This window comes from Piliocolobus tephrosceles, chromosome 14, assembly GCF_002776525.5.
Source record: "Piliocolobus tephrosceles isolate RC106 chromosome 14, ASM277652v3, whole genome shotgun sequence".
In the NCBI taxonomy this organism is placed as follows: domain Eukaryota; kingdom Metazoa; phylum Chordata; class Mammalia; order Primates; family Cercopithecidae; genus Piliocolobus; species Piliocolobus tephrosceles.
Window position 1 is genome coordinate 64,302,965 of NC_045447.1, and position 21,195 is coordinate 64,324,159.

Consider the following 21,195-nt stretch of genomic DNA (forward strand, 5'->3'; position numbering starts at 1 on the left):
CTATCTATCTATCTATCTATCTATCTATCTATCTATCTATCTATCTATAGATGCAAAAATCCTCAATAAAATACTGGCAAACGAATCCAGCAGCACATCAAAAAGCTTATCCAGCATGATCAAGTTGGCTTCATCCCTGGGATGCAAGGCTGGCTCAACATACACAAATCAATAAACGTAATCCATCATATAAACGGAACCAAAGACAAAACCACATGATTATCTCAAGAGATGCAGAAAAGGCCTTCGACAAAATTCAGTAGCGCTTCATGCTAAAAACTCTCAATAAACTAGGTATGGATGGGACGTATCTCAAAATAATAAGAGCTATTTATGACAAACCCACAACCAATATCATACCGAGTGGGCAGAAACTGGAAGTATTCCCTTTGAAAACTGGCACAAGACAGGGATGCCCTCTCTCACCACTCCTGTTCAACCTAGTGTTGGAAGTTCTGGCCAGGGCAATCAGGCAGGAGAAAGAAATAAAGGGTATTCAATTAGGGAAAAGAGGAAGTCAAATTGTCACTGTTGGCAGATGACATGACTGTATATTTAGAAAACCCCATCGTCTCAGCCCAAAATCTCCTTAAGCTGATAAGCAACTTCAGCAAAGTCTCAGGAAACAAAATCAATCTGCAAAAATCACAAGCACTCCTATACACCAATAACAGACAAACAGAGAGCCAAATTATGAGTGAACTCCTATTCACAATTGCTTCAAAGAGAATAAAATACCTAGGAATCCAACTTACAAGGGATGTAAAGGACCTCTTCAAGGAGAACTACAAACCACTGCTCAAGGAAATAAAAGAGGACATGAACAAATGGAAGAACATTCCATGCTCACGGATAGGAAGAATCAATATCATGAAAATGGTCATACCGCCCAAAGTAATCTATAGATGCCATGCTATCCCCATCAAGCTACCACTGGCTTTCTTCATAGGATTGGAAAAAACTACTTTAAATTTCATATGGAACCCAAAAAAGCCCGTGTAGTCAAGACAATCCTAAGCAAAAAGAACAAAGCTGTAGGTATCACGCTACCTGACTTGAAACTATACTACAAGGATACAGTAACCAAAACAGCATGGTACTGGTACCAAAACAGAGATATAGACCAACGGACCAGAACAGAGTCCTCAGAAATAATACCACACATCTACAACTATCTGATCTTTGACAAACCTGACAAAAACAAGAAATAGGGAAAGGATTTCCTATTGAATAAATGGTGTTGGGAAAACGGACTAGCCATATGCAGAAAGCTGAAACTGGATCCCTTCCTTACACCTTATACAAAAATCAATTCAAGATGGATTAAAGACTTAAATGTTAGACCTAAAATCATAAAAACCCTAGAAGAAAACCTAGGCAATACCATTCAAGACATAGGCATGGGCAAGGACTTCATGACTACAACACAAAAAGCAATGGCAACAAAAGCCAAAATTGACAAATGGGATCTAATTAAACTAAAGAGCTTCTGCACAGCAAAAGAACCTACCATCAGAGTGAACAGGCAACCCACAGAATGGGAGAAAATTTTTACAATCTACTCATCTGACAAAAGGCTAATATACAGAATCTACAAAGAACTTAAACAAATATACAAGAAAAAAATCAAACAACCCCATCAAAAAGTGGACAAAGGATATGAACAGACACTTCTCAAAAGAAGACATTTATGCAGCCAACAGACACATGAAAAAATGCTCATCATCACTGGTCATCAGAGAAATGCAAATCAAAACCACAATGAGATACCATCTCATACCAGTTAGAATGGTACTCATTAAAAAGTCAGGAAACAACAGGTGCTAGAGAGGATGTGGAGAAATAGGAACACTTTTACACTGTTGGTGGGACTGTAACCTAGTTCAACTATTGTGGAAGACAGTGTGGCGATTCCTCAAGGATCTAGAACTAGAAATACCATTTCCAGCCATCCCATTACTGGGGATATACCCAAAGGATTATAAATCATGCTACTATAAAGACACATGCACACGTATGTTTATGTGGCACTATTCACAATAGCAAAGACTTAGAACCAATCCAAATGTCCATCAATGATAGACTGGATTAAGAAAACGTGGCATATATACACCATGGAATACTATGCAGCCATAAAAAAGGATGAGTTCATACCCTTTGTAGGGACACGAATGAAGCTGGAAACCATCACTGTGAGCAAACTATCACAAGGACAGAAAACCAAACACCACATGTTCTCACTCATACGTGGGAATTGAACAATGAGAATGCTTGGACACAAGATGGGGAACATCACTCACCGGGACTTGTCGTGGGATTGGGGAAGGATAGCATTAGAAGATATACCTAATGTAAATGACAAGTTAATGGGTGCAGCACGCCAACATGGCACATGTATACATATGTAACAAACTGAACGCTGTGCACACATACCCTAGAACCTAAAGTGTAATAAAAAAGAATGAATTAATTTTTTTAAAAATTGTCATATGTTATTTTCTGCCTAGCCTCCTTATTGAATGTTTTTACTAGCATTGATAATTTTAAAGCTGATTTTACTATTCATTTTATTTGCATATCATCTAAAAATACTAGGAATCACACTTCCTTCCTTCCAAAAGTTATAATCCTTATTGCTGTTCTTAACAATGTTAGGTGACACAGTGAGTTTAGTAAGTGTTAACTCTAGCACTTTACTATTAAATACTCTTCGTAAGTATTCATTTGCCTAATAAAGATTACAAATTATATTTAGGACAAAACTTCTTTATCTGTTTAAATATTTCATTTCCCACAAAGCAAAGAAAAATTTTAAAAAGATGAACTAACAAATCAATTAGATTTCTCTTAAGATTAAAGTTATTTTCAGTATCATTCACTAATAAAAATCCTATTTTTCATCTGTAAATTGATGCTCCTTTCCCAAGTAAAGTCTCATCTGAAAATCATTCCACACAACCACACATGATTCAAACTACAAAATTAAAATGTAATATTACTTTTATCATTTAGAACCTATGTACACCAAAACTTTTCCTGCATTGCTTACTCAACCTAACAATGTAAACAATTACTTTCAAACTTCCCAAATATTTCATGAGAGTTAATTGTTCAAAAGTGAACAGATTTTTTTAAACTACGGCAAAACACAAAATACTCAGATACAAAAGTTTTCAAAGAAGCCAAATATACATTATAAATAGGTACTCCTAAAATTAGTTTTATATATTATCACAGAGTAAAACTCTCCAACCTTAAATCACGGAATGGGTTTTACGTACGTGTGTGTGTATGTGTGTGTATGTGTGTGTGTGTATGAAAGTTTGTACACATATATATTATAAAAGAATAAGAAAATGTACCTCAAATTCTTTTCTAAGGCGTTCCTCTCGTTGAGTGCTAAATTCAAGTTCACTTGTTTGTCGCCGTAAAAGGTCAGAGCAGTCCATATGTTCTGTTTCTAATTTTTCTACTTTCTTATGCATATTTTGCACAGCAGTATCTTGCTCCTGGAAAATAATTCATTTTTGCATCAATAAAGTTTATAAGCCATCAATGACTAAGAGTCACTCCAATAGAAGACAAGGAGTAACTAAATCTGTGCTTCAACCATAATAATAGGTTAATTTATATAAGCAAAAGAGGCCTAGATATTTTCCATCAGTGTTTCAGAATGTCCATGTGTTTAAAAGCACTACTGAACTTTTACAGTTCAAAAACTCTGATTAATATTACAATGGAAACTCTTATAGCATATGACAAAGTAATATTAGTTTAACTGACCTCTGAAGGTATTTATGTAATGCTGTAGTTCAACAATCATATATAATGCTTCCCCTTCCCATTAAAATTTGTAAATGTATATTACCCTTTGTGTAACAAGAAATTATTAACTTGAATGTCTAATAATGTTTATAATGCTTACAAGAGCTCACAGTACTTACATTACATGCTTATATTACAAGCTTTTAAAATTGCATCCACTAGATGGCTGTGTTTCATTTCCTCTTAGATTTTCGAAAAGCTTTGAAATCTTTGCTCGGCTATTGAAAAGGAAATAACTTCAGGTGGTCTTATACTAAAATCTCTCAATCCCCTTTCCCAACTAAACACAGAAATGGGAGTTGAATTTTATTGAAAAAGTTCAAACGTAAAGTTCACACATATATCAAAGGCATTCTCCACCGTAACTAATCTAGATTCATTGTTCTCATTTAAAGCCTTTAACAAAGCCCTCTTTCCCATATTTCCCTCACCAGAGTAATGTTATTCACAGACAAACACACATGAATATGTATATATGCTTCCAAGAATACCTAGCCACTCAAAAGATACAATTTAGAATCTGAGTATGTTGCAAACATCAAATATAATTCCCTATCAAAGATTCTAGTCTGAAAAACACCCAGCATCCTAAGTCCACAGTGAAAAGATGAGGAAACATTTAAAATTCAACTTCTTATTTCATATCTCCAACTTCTTATTTTTTTTTTAACTTTTGTTTTAGGTTCAGGGGTACGTATATAGGTTTGTTATACAGGTAAACTCATGTCACAGGGATTTGTTGTACAGATTATTTCATCACCCAGGTACTCAGCCTAGTATCCAATAGTTATTTTTTTCTGATCCTCTTCCTTCCTCCACTCTCCACCCTCAGGTAGGATCCAGTGTGTGTTGTTCCCTCCTTTGTGTCCACGTGTTCTCATTGTTTGGTTCCCACTTAGAAGTGAGAACATGTGGTATTTGGTTTTCTGTTCCTGAGTTAGTTTGCTAAGGATAATGGCCTCCAGCTCCATCCATGTTCCTGCAAAGGATATTATCTCATTCTTTTTTATGGCTGCATTGTATTTAATGGTGTATATATGCCACATTTTCTTTATCTAGTCTAACACTGATACGCATTTAGGTTGACTCCATGTCTTTGCTATTGTGAATAGTGCTGCAATGAACATATGCATGCCATGTGTCTTTGTGGTAGAACAACTTCTACTCCTTTGAGGATATAGTCTTTGTGGTAGAACAATTTCTACTCCTTTGAGGATATACCCAGAAATGGGATTGCTGGATCAAATGATAGTTCTGTTTTTAGTTCTTTCAGGAATTGCCACATAGTTTTCCACAATGGTTGAATGCACTTACACTCTCGTCAATAATGCATGAGTGTTCCCTTTTCTCCACAACCTTGCCAGCATCTGTTATTTTTTTGACTTTTTAATAATAGTCATTCTGACTGGTGTGAGACTCCAATTCCTTATTCTTGTTCTTATGAATCCTCTTATTCATAAGATTACTATTCTATAGCAGACTATACATGAACTCTTAATAATTACTTTCTTCAGGTAATAGACTTCTTAATACAGGCATACCTTAGAAATATGGCTGGTTCAGTTCCAGACCACTGCCATAAAGCAAACATTGCAATAAAGTGAGTCACATCAATTTTTGGTAAAATAAATTGTTTAGGAAGTCTCATGAGATTTATTTATAAAAGAAAATCATAGGCCAGGCACAGTGGCTCACTCCTGTAATCCCAGCACTTTGGGAGGCCAAGGTGGGTAGATCCCTTGAACTCAAGAGTTCAAGACCAGACTGGGCAACATGGCAAAACATCATCCCTAAAAAATAAACAAAAATGGCCAGGCATGGTGGCTCACACCTGTAATCCCAGCATTTGGGAGGCCAAGGCGGGCAGACCACTTGTGGTCAGGAGTTCGAGATCAACCTGGCCAACATGGTGAAAACTTGTCTCTACTGAAAGTACAAAAAATGAGCCGGTGTGGTAGCACACACCTGTAATCCCAGCTACTCGGGAGGCTGAGGCAGGAGAATCGCTTGAACCCAGGAGGCAGAGGTTACAGTGAGCCAAGATTGTGCAACTGCACTCCAGCTTAGGTGACAGAGTAAGACTCCATCTCAAAATAATAAATAAATAAAAATTAGCCAGCGTTGTGGCACATGCCTGTGGTCCCGGCTACTTGGAGGGCTGAGGTAGGAGGACCACTTGTGCCTAGGCACAGATTTCTCTTGTGCCTAGGAGGCAGAGACTGCAGCGAGCTGAGATCATGCCACTGCACTCCAGTCTGGGCAACAGAGTGAGACCCTGTCTCAAAAAAAAAAAAATCACATGATTCCCATTTTACTGACAAATCACGTAGAAAGACAACACATAATCTTTTGAGACTATATCCTCAAAGGAGTAGAAGTTGTTCTACCACAAAGACACATGGCATGCATATGTTCATTGCAGCTCCCCAAAAGGGAGCTTAAAAAATATTTTACCAGAAATATGCTCCGAGAACTTAACTCATTTATATCAATTAACCTATGCTAAAACTGGTTTCATTCTATGTCATTCACTTAAAGTCACAATTCCAAAGAACCTATGAATGATGTTAAATGAGGACTTCTATTTCATGCCACTAAGACAGTTATCATCAAAAAGACTGATGATAACAGGTGATGGCAAAGATGTAGAGAAACTGGAATTCCCAAACATTACTCATACTGTCATTCAGCAGCATTAGAAAACAGTCCATCAGTTCCTCAAAAAGCTAACCATAAGATTACTATTTGACCCAGAAATTCTAATACTGAGTACTTACCCAAGAGAAAAGAAAATCTGTGTCAACACAAAAATTTGTATACAGAACCCCCAACAAAAGAGTCTACGGCATTTAATAAATCTCAAATAGGCAACAGAGCCTAGGGCCGCCCACCACATCAGCTAAGCATCTACCATCCTGTCACCATTATATAAACCTGCAGAAAAGTGTTAAATACAGAAGTTCAGTCCTCAAACAGATGTTCAGAGGGAAAAACAAACTAGTAAGAAAGGTAAGAACTCCAACTCTTTTCATAAATAGAAGATCAAACTAAAGCCACCAAAGTATCAGGAAGTTGCAAAGAATGGCATGGAAATTATGCAAATATGCAAACTATTCAAAAGTAAGAAAGAAAAAATAACAAAGGCAGAAATGAACAAAACACACAAAAGGCAACGTGCCCAGCCAAGAAAATCATCAAAGCTCAAGAACAGGGGCACATTCAACACAACAGTTAAAATACTTCTAATACTAAAAACATTTGGTAAAATCAGAATTCAAATATGAGATGAAAAGTGAGACTGCAGTTCTATGAGAAGATCATAAGTTAAAAAGAACACCAAGAGGAGACCACTAGTTAAACAGATTTGATTAAACATAGCTAATCATCTCTCCTAAAATGCCACTTATATGAAAGTAAAAAATAAAAACAAATGGCAGAAACAATGAATGGTAGAGAAAATGACAGACAACAAAAGATGTCAGAAGCAAATTTGGGAGATAGAAAGCAAACGGACAAGTGATAATGACTTAAGTTTCAGCTTTTTCACTTTTTCTAAATGTGTAAAAAGGGAGAAGCCTAGTAGCAAGCTGATTTACAGCCACAAAAGCTCAGAAATTGGAGGCACAATGTCTTAGTCCACCCAGCCTGCCATAACAAGATACCATAAACTAGGCAGCTTATAAAAAACAGAAATGCATTTCTCACCGTTCTGGAAGATGGGAAATGCAAGATCAAGGTGTTGGCAGATTCAATGTCTGGCAAGCCTACTTTCTAGTTTATAGAGGATGCTTTCAAGCTGTGTCCTAACACAGTGGAAGAGGAGAACTCTGGTTCTTCAGTCCCTTATAAAGGCACCAATTCTACTTAAGGTTTCCATCATCATGACCTAATAATCTCCCGAAGACCCCACCTCCTAATACCATTACAACGGTGATTACGTTTCAACATACAGATTTAGGAGGAACACAAACATTCAGATCCTAGCAAAACAGCTAACTCTGAAGCCAAGCTCTATAGTAAAAATGAATACAGGAGCATTGCTGGGAGCCTCTATAACCAGTACTTTATACTCTTAGGTTGCCTCTGCCAGCTCCCTCCCTGAAAAATTCCCCTCCATATCCTGGAAAAAGGGAAGGAGTTTACAAACTAGAGAGATTGATCAAAAGAGGTTCTGAGCATATGAAAAGCAAACACAACTGCAGGTTGGGGTAAGACACCTTATTAAAAATGAGATTAAGCAAAATCTGCATAGTGGGCAGTTAGACCTTACAGCGCCCTGAACACTGACTCCTACACTCACAGCAATATAAGGAGGAGACTAAAGATTTCTTTCTAGGAAAACGACCAGGCTAAGAAAAAAGACATCGTAAGGTTCCCCAATTCAAGGCAAGGGTTCCACATCCAAAGAGCTTCTTCTCAGCTTTTTAGCGCCTCATTCTTAAATATAAACACACAGTCTAGAATCACTGGACATTTGAGGAAAGGTTCTTGTATTAGGCTGTTCCCGCATTGCTATAAAGAAATAACTGAGCCTGGGTAATTTATAAAGAAAAGAGGTTTAATTGGCTCACAGTTCTGCAGGCTGTACAGGAAGCATGATGCTGGCATCACTTGGCTTCTGGGGAGGCCTCAGGAAACTCATAATCATGGTAGAAGGTGAAGGGGGAACAGGCACGTCACATGGCCAGATCAGGAACAAGACAAAGGAGGCACTACACACTTTTAAATGACCAGATCTTGTGAGAGCTCATTAATTACCATGAGGATAGTACCAAGAGGAATGGTGCTAAGCCATTCACGAGAAATCTGCCCCCAAGATCACCTCCCACCAGGCCCTATTTCCAACACTGGTGATTACATTTCAATATGAGATTTGGGCAGAGACACACATCCAAACTATATCACTTCTCATGTGAAACTCAGAGGCTACTACAAAATGAGGCCAAACACTCAGAGAAAATAAAGACCAGGCCAGGCACAGTGGCTCACACCTGTAATCCCAGCACTTTGGGAGGCCAAGGTGGGACAACCACTTGAGTCCAGGAGTTCAAGACCAGACTGGGCAACACAGTGAGACCCTGTCTCTACAAAGAATAGAAAAAAGTAGCCAGGTGTGGTGGTGCACACCTGTAGTCCCAGGTACTCGAGAGGCTGAGGTGGGAAGATGGCTTGAGAACAGGAGGTTTAAGCTGCAGTGAGCCATGAGTGAGCCATGCATTTCTAGCCTTTGCAGCAGAGCAAGATCTAGTCTTGAAAAGAAGACAAGACCATCAAGGGAGGGGTGGGGGGAAAAACACCTTCAAAGTAAGTATGCCTTATACACTCAAAGAGTTAAATTAAGACATTACAAACATGAAACAAGGAGAATATACTAAGAAAAGTATCATCAAAAAACAACAATGACCTCTTAGAAATTAAAAACCCAAAAGATGAAATAAAATGTAACAGAAAGGCTGCAATATAAAATTGAGAAAATCTCTCAGAAAATAAGAGTAAAAATATTAAAACATGGACAATAAAAGAGATAAGCATTATAAGGATGTCAACTTTATGTCATATTGATATATAAATGCAATCTAATTTTAAACAAAATTACAGCAAGGTCTCTTGATGGAATATAATAAGCCATTTCTCAAACTCACATAGAGAAGTAAAAGGCCACGAATAACCCCTTCCCCACCTCTAAAAATAATAAGAATAAAGACAGAGGCACTTTCTCTACCAGATATCAAGACTTTTTCTAAAGGTATAGTGAATAAAACAATTTAGTACTGCTGCAGAAACAAACATGCAAGTGAAACAGAACAGAGTACCCAGGAACAAAGTCTTAGACATGAAAAACCTTGATGTATAATGGAAATGACATTATAAATCAACATGTGGTAAAAGAACGGACAATTGAATAACTAGTACAGGGACACTTGGCTATCTATTTGGAAAAACAAAATTAGATCCCATCTCATGCTATACATACATACTCTTTATGACTTTGGGTTATGTAAGACAAAACAATCACTACTATAAAGAAATATACTGATAAATTCAACTACATTAAAATTTAAAACTAGGCCAGGTGCGGTGGCTCACACCTGTAATTCCAACACTTTGGGAGGCCAAGGTAGGTGGATCACCTGAGGTCAGGAGTTCAAGACCAGCCTGGCCAACAAGGTGAAACCCTGTCTCTACTAAAAATACAAAAAAAAAATTAGCTGGGCACGGTGATGGGCGCCTGTAATCCCAGCTACTCAGGAGACTGAGACAGGAGAATCGCTTGAACCTGGGAGGCGGAGGTTGCAGTGAGCCAAGATCACATCACTGCACTCCAGCCTAGGTGATAGAGTAAGACTCCATGTCCAAAAAAAAAAAAAAAAAAGAAATTTAACAGTTCATCATATACAATGTAAACTGCCTCTCTGTCTCTACAAAGAAGAAAAAGATGTTTGCAAAAGGAATATACAAAACCAAGGGTTAGTTACCAAATATATTTAAAAAAAAAAAAAAAAAAAACTTTTTTTGTTTTTTCTTTTTGTGACAGGGTCTTACTCTGTAGTCCAGGCTGCAATCACAGGACAATGCAGCCTTGATCTCCCAGGCTCAAGCAATCCTCTCACCTCAGCCTCCCTAGTAGCTGGGATCACAGGTATGTGAGACTACGCCTGGCTAATATATACATACACACACACACACACACACACACACACATATATATATATATATATATATATATTTTTTTTTTCATTGAGATAGTGTCTCTGTTGCCCAGGCAGGTCTCGAACTCCTGGGCTCAAGCAATTCTCCCACCTCAGCCTCCTAAAGTGCTGGGATTACAGGCAGGAGCCACCATCCCCAGCCAAAAGTTCCTATTAAACAGTAAAAATACACCCAAAAATCCAAAAGAAAAAAGGCAAAAAATATAAACTGGCACTTACAAATAAGAAATATGAATGGCCAATAAACATAACATGGTCACAATGTCAAGGAAGTGGAAATTTAAGCAAGAATGAGATACAATTTCACACATACCCTATTTCAAAAGAAATTAAATCTGAAAAATACCAAGAGGCTGTGAAGGAAAAGGAAATCTTCTTTGAAATTGTTATACCCACTTAAGAGAACAATTTGGCACATGTTTTATACACACTAAACACATACCCACATAAAAAGATTTGATGTTCATGGAATCACTGTCTGTAATAATTTAAACTTCGAAAGAACTTAAATCTCAGTGTCAGTGTTATGATTTGAATGTTTGTCCCTTCCGAATCTCACGATGAAATGTAATCCCCAATGTGACAGTATTGAGAGGTGGGGCCTTTAAGAGAGGACTGAGTCATGACAGCTCTGCCCTTGTGAATAGGTTAATCCATTCATGGATTAATGGATTAATGGGTTATCATGGGAGCGGAACTGGTGGCTTTACAAGAAGAGACCTGAGCTGGCTATGCTCAGCCCACCACCATGCGATGCCCCGTGCAGCCTTGGACCTCTGCATTGTTCCCACCACCAAAAAGGCCTTCTTCAGATGCAGTCCCTTGACATTAGATGTCTCAGTCTCCAGAACTGCAAGAATAAATTCCTTTTCTTTATAAATTAACCAGCTTCATGTATTCTGTTATAAGCAACAGAAAATGGACAAGGCAGTCAGGTAATGAGTAAATTACGGCACATGTACAAGATAAAATACTATACAGCAGTCAAATTGAATGAACAGAAGCTATTTTATTAACTTTAACAAACCTCAAAAATACAAGTAGGCCAGGCATGGTGGCTCACACTTGTAATCCCACCACTTTGATAGGCCAAGGCAGGTGGATCACTTGAGCTCAGGAGTTCGAAAACAGATTCGCCAACATGGCAAAACCCCATCTCTACTAAAAAAGCAAAAATCGGCCAGGTGTAGTGGCATGTGCCTATGGTCTCAGCTACTCGGGAGGCTGAGGTAGGAGGATTGCTTGAGCCCAGGAGGCAGAGGTTGCAGTGAGCCAAGATTGCACCACTGCGCTCCAGCCTGAGTGACAGAGTGAGACCTTGTCTGAAAAAAAAAAAAAAGTGAAAAATATCAGTTGGACAAAGAAGCATCCTATATGATATTCTAACGTATATCCTAAAACAAAAATACTAAAATAATACAATACACTGTCAATGTATACAGACAGAAAATTAAACACCAACTTCAGAATGGTAGTTATTCTTTTGGGGCTGAAGTGGTAGCAGGATGGGGAAGTGATTCAGAATTGTCTTCAATGATACAACAATTTACTGTTTGTTTCTAGTTCAAATAGACGTAACAAACACTAACATGATCTAGGTGGTGAGTATTTGTTACATTAATGGTATTGCTGGTTATACTGGACATTAATTATATATAAATCCCTGGGGGGGGGGTTGTATGTTCAAATATTTGCTTTAAGTTTATGGTTTTATCAATATAAATTCTGAGATACACTGTAACACACAAGAAAATCCCAAAAAAATCTACAAAAATACCTCATGCAATTTACAGAAAAACTTGCCTCCATCCCAAATAAACGTAATTTTAAAATATTTGTTACAGAACATATTTTCTAATCAAACCAAAAGCTACCTGCATCCTTATTATGTGTGTCTGCGTGTGTGAAATAAAATCATATTAAGGACACTGGAAATTGAGGGAGTTTCTTCTTTTTTCCACTAGAGGGGGTTGTTGAACTTAAAATATTTTAAAATGAGGCTTGCTTTTAAACTGACATTTAACATCAAAGGAAACTACATTTGGCTGTTAGAAAATAAACTTGCTTTCTTTCCACATCTTCCAGAAACACAGCTCAAAAAGTATAATTCTTTATACATACTCATATAAATAACGTTTCTCAGAATCCAAAATACGGTTCTGTTCCAATTCTGAAGAATTACACTAGTTAGAAAAATATCAGAGCTAAATGTACTCCTCTTTTGTAGCTTATAAAATACATCAATATAGCTAACCACAACCTTAATCTATTACAAGATTATCTCCTGAAAGACCCAGAACAACTTCCTCTTTTCTATGTCCCCAAGGCCAGCAAAGTTATACAAATAAAAAGTGTTTGTTGCTGTAGAGTATAAAGTGGTGCTTTGTATAATATGTATCATAATTGTGAATCCATAAGCTTGTAGATGCAACAGTTATATTTCTAGGCATTTACACAGAAGAATCATTTGTATGACTGCTCAAAGATATGGACAAGAATCTTAGTGAATCATTAATTGGAGCTAAAAATTTTTAAAGAAGTAAAATGTACATCAATAAGAGACTGCTGAAATACAATATTCCCTCTTATCTGCAGTTTCATCTTCCCTTTCAGTTTCCCTGAGTCAATCTAGGTCCAAAAATAAGTGAATACAGTACAATAAGATATTTTGAGTGGGAGAAAGACACATTCACATTACTTTCATTATAGTATCTTGCTATGATTGTTCTATTATTACATTGTTAATCTCTTACTATTTATAAATTTATAAATTAAAGTTTATCATAGGTATGTGTGTGTATAGAAAGAAACACAGCAGACCTACAGTTTCAGGCATCCACTGGTGTCATGTAACATATGCCCCACAGGTAAGGGAGAGGCTACAGTATGTTAGGAAAATCCACATGACAGAATGCCACGCAAATACTAAAACAATAAGGTATGAACATCAAAAGATGGATGTAAAATATTATTGAGGTATATCACTTTATTTATGTAAAAACATAATGCTTCTATATCCTGACATGAGGAGTGAAATCAGAGGTGAAAGGGGCAAGACCCTTACTTTCTTGTTTTCAAACTTCCCTAAATTAGGGGATTTATTTATTTATTTATTTATCTTTTGACAAGAGTCTCACTCTGTCACCCAGGCTGGAGTGCAGTGGTGTGACCTCAGCTCACTGCAACCTCCACCTCCTGGGTTCAAGCAATTCTCCTGCCTCAGCCTTCTGAGTAGCTGGGATTACAGGTGCGTGACACCACGACCGGCTAATTTTTTGGTTTTTGGTTTTTGGTTTTTGTTTTTTCAGTAGAGATGGGGTTTCACTGTGTTAGCCAGGACGGTCTCAGTCTCCTGACCTCATGATGTGCCCGCCTCAGCCTCCCAAAGCGCTGGGATTACAGGCATGAGCCATTGTGCCCAGACAAATTAGGGGAATTTTTATAACGAAGTTATCAGTGGCAGAGTCCTTTTCTATGCCATTTGTTAACAGGATAGCAGTACATAGTTTTCCAGAAGAAAAGAAATGCTCCTTGCTGCCCTTGATCATTTAAGGTAAACTTTCTTAAGGTGTTTCCCTGTCATACATGTTAACATATGTTAATGTGTTACATAAATAAAATTATAAGCCAGGTGTGGTGGCTCACTCCTGTAATTTCAATACTTTGGGAGACTGAGGCAGAAGGATCACTTGAGCCCAGGAATTCAAGACCAGCCTGGACAACACAGGAAGACCCCCATCTCTACAAAAATTTTAAAAATAGGCCGGGCGCGGTGGCTCAAGCCTGTAATCCCAGCACTTTGGGAGGCCGAGATGGGCGGATCACGAGGTCAGGAGATCAAGACCATCCTGGCTATCACGGTGAAACCCCGTCTCTACTAAAAATACAAAAAACTAGCCGGGCGAGGTGGCGGCGCCTGTAGTCCCAGCTACTCGGGAGGCTGAGGCAGGAGAATGGCGTGAACCCGGGAGGCGGAGCTTGCAGTGAGCTGAGATCCGACCACTGCACTCCAGCCTGGGCGACAGAGCAAGACTCCGTCTCAACAAAAAAAAAAAAAAAAAAAAAATAAGCCAGGCTTCGTGGCACATGCTTGTGGTCTCAGATACACAGGAGGCTGAGGTAGGGAAAGGCAGCAGTGAGCTGTGATAGTCCCGCTGCACTCCAACCTGGGCAACAGAGTGAGACCTTGTCTCAAAAATATAAAGTAATACAACAAAATAAAATTATATTCCTAATATTTTGCGTCCATCTGTTGATGTTCATATCTTATTTCTGTGTATTTGCATAGTATTCTGTTATATGGATATTCTTAAAAACACTTTTCGTTTCACGTAACTTCCTCCAAGTTGTCACTACATCACAATCGTACTTACTGGGTCAGCTTTTGATATGTTGCACCCCAATCCCTAGATTGTCTTAAGGCCTATGAGACCATGCCTAAGGCTGGTCTGATAACTTTCTTCACTGCCTCCCTACTCTTTCTCCTCTTTCTTTAGTTCATGGAATTATTTTCAAGCTACACTTCCCATACCATCACAAACTCCCCCATACTTCAATCACTAGATACATACACCAAACTTAGTCAATGAATAAGGAAAGGATAACTGTATTCCCTGGTTGAGGTATAGAATTTTGGATATGAAATAAATATGAAAACATGAATATATTCATCTTCTAAATGTTTTCAATCCCACTGATAAAGTACACAGTGAAATTAATGGGAAAAATGAAAAAGGAGGAACATGATAGTTTAGGAACAAAGCTTTACCACTGCCTGTCCCACAACAGAAAAGCTTGTGGCAGGACAAAGATTCCATGACGAAATCGCCACAAGCAATTGCAACAGACGCAAAAATTGACAAATGGGATCTAATTAAAAACTTAAGGGCTTCTGCACAGCAAAATAAACTATCATCAGAGCAAACAGGCCACCTACAAAATGGGAGAAAATTTTTGCAATCCATCCGTCTGACAAAGGTCTAACACCCAGAATCTACAAGGAAATTAAACAAATGTACAAGAAAAAAACAAACCACCCCATCAAAAAGTGTGTAAAGGACATGAACAGACACTTCTCAAAAAAAAGACATTCATGCAGCCAACAAACATGAAAAAAAGCTCAACATCACTGATCATCAGAGAAATGCAAGTCAAAAATCACAATGAGACACCATCTCAGGCCAGTCAGAATGGCAATTATTAAAAAGCCAAGAAACAACAGATGCTGGCGAGGTTGCAGTGAAAGAGGAATGCTTTTACAGTGTTGGTGGGAATGTAAATTAATTCAACCATTGTGGAAGACCGTGTGGCAATTCCTCAAAGACCTAGAACCAGAAATCCCATTTGACCCAGCAATCCCGTTACTAGGTATATACCCAAAGGAATATAAATCATTCTACTGTAAAGACACATGCACATGTATGTTCATTGCAGCACTATTCACAATAGCAAAGAGATGGAATCAACTCAAATGCCCATCGATGATAGGCTGGATAAAGAAAATGTGCTATATATACACTATAGAATACTATGCAGCCATAAATGAATGAAATCATGCCTTTTGCAGAGACGGATAGAGCTAGAAGCCATTATCCTCAGCAAACTAAGGCAGGGACAGAAAACCAAACACCCCATGTTCTCACTTGTAAGTGGGAACTGAACAATGAGAACACAGGGACACAGGGAGGGGAACAACACACACTAGGGCCTGTCAGGGGTAGAGTGAGGGGAAGGAGAGCATAAGGAAAAACAGCTATGCATGCTGAGCTTAATACCTAGGTGATGGGTTGACAGGTGCAGCAAACTACCATGACACATGTGTACCTATGTAACTAACCTGCACATCCTGCACATGTACCCCAAAACTTAAAATAAATCCCAGCACTTTGGGAGGCCGAGGCAGGTGGATCACAAGGTCAGGAGATCAAGACCATCCTGGCTAACACGGTGAAACCCCGTCTCTACTAAAAATACAAAAAAAATTAGCCGGGCGTGGTGGCGGGCGCCTGTAGTCCCAGCTACTCAGGAGGCTGAGGCAGAAGAATGGCGTGAACCCAGGAGACGGAGATTGCAGTGAGCCCAGATCATGCCACTGCACTCCAGTCTGGGCGACAGAGCGAGACCCCGTCTCAAAAAATAAATAAATAAATAAAATAAAAATAAATAAATAATTTAAAAATTAAATAAGGCCGGGCGGGATGGCTAATGCCTGTAATCCCAGCACTTTGGGAGGCCGAGGCGGGCGGATCACCTGAGGTCAGAAGTTTGAAACCAGCCTTGCCAACATGGCAAAGCCCCTCTCTACTAAAAATACAAAAATTAGCTGGGCGTGGTGGGCGTGGTGGTGCGTGCCTGTAATCCCCGCTACTCAGGAGACTGAGGCAGGAGAATCGCTTGAACCCAGGAGGCACAGAGTGCAGTGAGCTGAGATCGCATCACTGCACTCCAGCCTGGACAACAGAGAGAGACTCCATCTCAAAAAAAAAAAAAAAGAAATGAGAAACACTATCTTAAAACGACGTAACTTTTTAGATAACACCAATAAGAATTCATTCATGTTAATATTCCAGAGAAGGATACCTCTATTTAGTACTCCAATCCCCGAGAAAGAAAAAGAACATGGCATAAAATTGAGGTTTTCTTTTTATAGTGGGTCTGAATTCTAAAGCCCAGATGAGAGAAATATTATAACAAGTTTTGTCTATTAAAGATGAGGTTTCACTGAGAAGGTTTAAAAAAAAGACTTATTTATGGCCAGGCGCGGTGGCTCAAGCCTGTAATCCCAGCACTTTGGGAGGCCGAGACGGGCGGATCACGAGGTCAGGAGATCGAGACCATCCTGGCTAACACGGTGAAACCCCGTCTCTACTAAAAAATACAAAAACTAGCCGGGCGAGGTGGCGGGCGCCTGTAGTCCCAGCTGCTCCGGAGGCTGAGGCAGGAGAATGGCATGGACCCGGGAGGCAGAGCTTGCGGTGAGCTGAGATCCGGCCACTGCACTCCAGTCCGGGCGACAGAGCGAGACTCCGCCTCAAAAAAAAAAAAAGACTTATTTAAAAACCTGAATTCTCTTAGAGAGCTACACAAAGAGAACACTACAAGATACTAACACCTAATTATAGTATGTAAAGCTAAACCCAACAACAGCCAACAGAGAAGAAACGTTCACTCTATCCCTCAGGTTGTTTTTAAAAAACGTTTTTTTTTAACATAAAGTCACACGAGTTTCTTAAGATTGATTTATGGCCGAGCACGGTGGCTCACGCCTGTAATCCCAGCCCTTTGGGAGGCCGAGGTGGGCGGATCACAAGGGCAGGAGATCGAGACCATCCTGGCTAACAAAGTGAAACCCCCTCTCTACTAAAAATACAAAAAAATTAGCCGGGCATGGTAGCAGGCGCCTGTAGTCCCAGCTACTCGGGAGGCTGAGGCAGGAGAATGGCATGGACCCAGGAGGTGGAGATTGCAGTGAGCCGAGATTGCGCCACTGCACTCCAGCCTGGGTGACAAAGCAAGACCCCGTCCCCACCCCCAAAAAAAAAGATTGATTTATAAAAGGAAAAGCTATTTTCTTTCGTTAACAAAAAAAGACAAGAAATTGAGAAACACGGCCGGCGCGGCGGCTCAAGCCTGTAATCCCAGCACTTTGGGAGGCCGAGACGGGCGGATCACGAGGTCAGGAGATCGAGACCATCCTGGCTAACACGGTGAAACCCCGTCTCTACTAAAAAATACAAAAAACTAGCCGGGCGATTTGGCGGCCGCCTGTAGTCCCAGCTACTCGGGAGGCTGAGGCAGGAGAATGGCCTAAACCCAGGAGGCGGAGCTTGCAGTGAGCTGAGATCCGGCCACTGCACTCCAGCCTGGGCGCAAGACTCCATCTCAAAAAAAAAAAAAAAAAGAAAAAAGAAATTGAGAAACAGAGTTGTAAACATTCTAGTTACAAAATACAATAAAATTTACCTTACAAAAGCAGCAAAGCAAGATACTATTCGTAGTAACCAGGGAGCATATTCCTGCATTTTTCTGTACACATCATAATGAAAGACAAAAGACTAATTTTAAATTATTTTAGTACTTCATATGTAAACTTTGGTATAACCACTATGTTTCATTTAGGATTTACAGGACTGATCAAGAAACTAGACCAAAATCACATCATCCACATATTCATACACAGGCCTTTGAATTACATTTTATAAATTTAGACCTCTGGCTGAGTGTTTAGAAATAAAAGGGCTATTTTCATTTACTTTATTTTGCTTGTTTATTCCAAGTAGCCTTTAAAACACTTATCAACAGCTTAAATATCATGTGCTCTGCAAAGTCTTCCTCAGTCTCCTAGATAGCTAATCAACTTCTCTTTTGTGGTACTACAGCATTTTATTTAAAATTTTATCACACGATATTTACTCTCTTTACATGTCCCTGCGTTGAAATATCTTCCAGGACAGAAACCAGGTCTTAATCAGTTTTATAGCCTCAGAAGCCAGAGCAGTAACTCAGTAAGTACTTAGAGAATGAATGAACGAGCAAATGAACTAATGAACTAACTAACTACACAAACTTCAAACAGAATACAAGAGGTCTAAAGCGTGGTTGTACTGTCCTTCCAGATTCTACAGAAGAGGTGACTGGGAAGAAAAGCACTGCACAAAGACCAAAGGTTTAGAAAAACTGTGGTTTCACTGGTATTTTCAATACTGACATATACAACAAATTCAGTATTTCCACTGTTCACTACCAGCTTTTACTTTTAAAAAAATTAAGTGGCTTCTATTCTCTGCATATTTTTGGTCAACTTCTGTGTTGCAAAGTTGTTTGTGACACACAATTACTCCAAAACATATTATATGTGGGTATTTTTCATTCTTGTGAAAAATGCATATCTTTGACATCTATATAAAGGTTATTTCAATTTGTCATTTTGTGTAGAAAAATTACATAAAACACATTGTGTTATCACAAAATAATTAGAAGAAGTGATGAAAATGTCTTTGAAATTTTAAGTTAGTTGATTCATGGATTTTTTTCTTAAAGAGGATTAACTTCACAAATTTCCTTTAAAACACACGATAACACAATAGTTTGAGTTTCTCCTACCTCTCCTTCAAAATAAATACATATAATCTCCTGAAAAAATGCAAAGTACACTGGAGTGAGAATCCAGAGACCTGTAGTCTTTTCCCACATTAATCATTCAGCCTCTAACCTGAGTCAGTAACTTCCAAATCTCCATCTGCTCATGTATAAAGGGGATTAGATGTAATCAGGAATTTTCAAATTGGACTACAGAAGCCTCAGGGATTCCGCATGTTTCAAGGATGGAGGAATGCAGGATAATTAAGAATTTGTACTTCTTAAAAAGAGTTCAAAAATTACTACATTATATGATTTGTAAGGATTCTTTAACATCCAGAATGCTATTACTCTATTTCTTTATCCTACTCAAAACAGCTATTAGTCTCACATTTTAAATTGGAAAAATAAAATACCAAATATATATACTTCCTTCTTAAAAATCACATAATGTATGCAATGGAAATCACTGTGGTATCTGTTGGTAATAGTTGCCCTATTGTCATGTAACAGCAAATGAAACGTGGCCTTCCAGAATCAAAACTAGAAATTATTTTCCCTTTGAGCAAGTCAATTATCCCACTAATGTCATTTTGAATATCATCAGCATTAAAAATATATATTTAAGGAACTGAATTATTATTTTTAAAATACCTGTACTATAAATTGTAATTCTCTTCTTTCTGCTTCCCATTGTTCTTCTTGTAATCTAAACTCCTCCAATGCTGTCTCCCTGATATGAGACTCCATCTCATTCTTCTCCTGTTGATGTTTTTCCAATGCTTCCTTTATATAAATAAAATTTTGCTTTACTAATTTGCTTTACTATTAGATCAATAAAAGTTATCTTTCTTCTTTCATCGCCAGTTTAAATGTACAAAGAGGCTCTCCTTACCTATAGATGTTAAAACTCATCATAAGTCATGTTAAAATCATTAATAAAACTATAATTTGATCATCAGAATGTAGATCTGAGTAAAAAACTATGGTTATTTAAACAACAGGTTATACCTTGTTTATATAAGCGTATATTTACCTATTACCTATATATAAGTATACATAAGCAACAGGCTATATATACCTGTTTATATAAGCATATATTTTTCTGAAAAATGTAACTTTAGAGGTTTCAACAAAATATCAATATATGATATCATATGATAGATATAAACAAAGTAAATTTCATTTAATATGGAAAGATCTACCTGTGATCAAAATGTCTGGATGATCCCTGATAATTTATATATAAATTTGACACAGAACAATGTATTTCCAAAAGGGAAAAAGGGGCGAAGAAAAGAATTTTGTGCAATAAATTAGGATAAGGAAACTCTAGAATGTTAAAAATGTGAAAAGCAAAACACAAAAAATTTAAGTACGGGCTGTAATTTCTAGTTCTATAGATAAACAATACTTGAAAAAAAAGCATTTCCTTTTGGGTTTTCCAAGGTGTACTACATTTGCAAGATCTAATTTGGTTCAATATCCTAAAAATATAAAATGCAATTTGCTGAGAAGCCCAATTTTCTAACTACAGGGTTTAAAATCAAGTTTCCATTAACAGAAAAAAAAGTCTATGGTT

The 21,195-nt window shown here is 38.1% G+C and overlaps 1 protein-coding gene across 1 annotated transcript in view; it reads right to left on the minus strand.

The window, feature by feature from the left end:
* CCDC171 (coiled-coil domain containing 171) overlaps positions 1-21,195 on the minus strand; it is a 288,764-nt gene that overhangs the window by 228,430 nt on the left and 39,139 nt on the right. The window contains exons 6-7 of the mRNA XM_026453886.1: positions 20,268-20,399; positions 3,363-3,509 (exon numbers count right to left, since the gene is read on the minus strand). Coding sequence (XP_026309671.1) covers positions 3,363-3,509; positions 20,268-20,399 — 279 coding nt within the window. The remainder of the gene's footprint in view (positions 1-3,362; positions 3,510-20,267; positions 20,400-21,195) is intronic.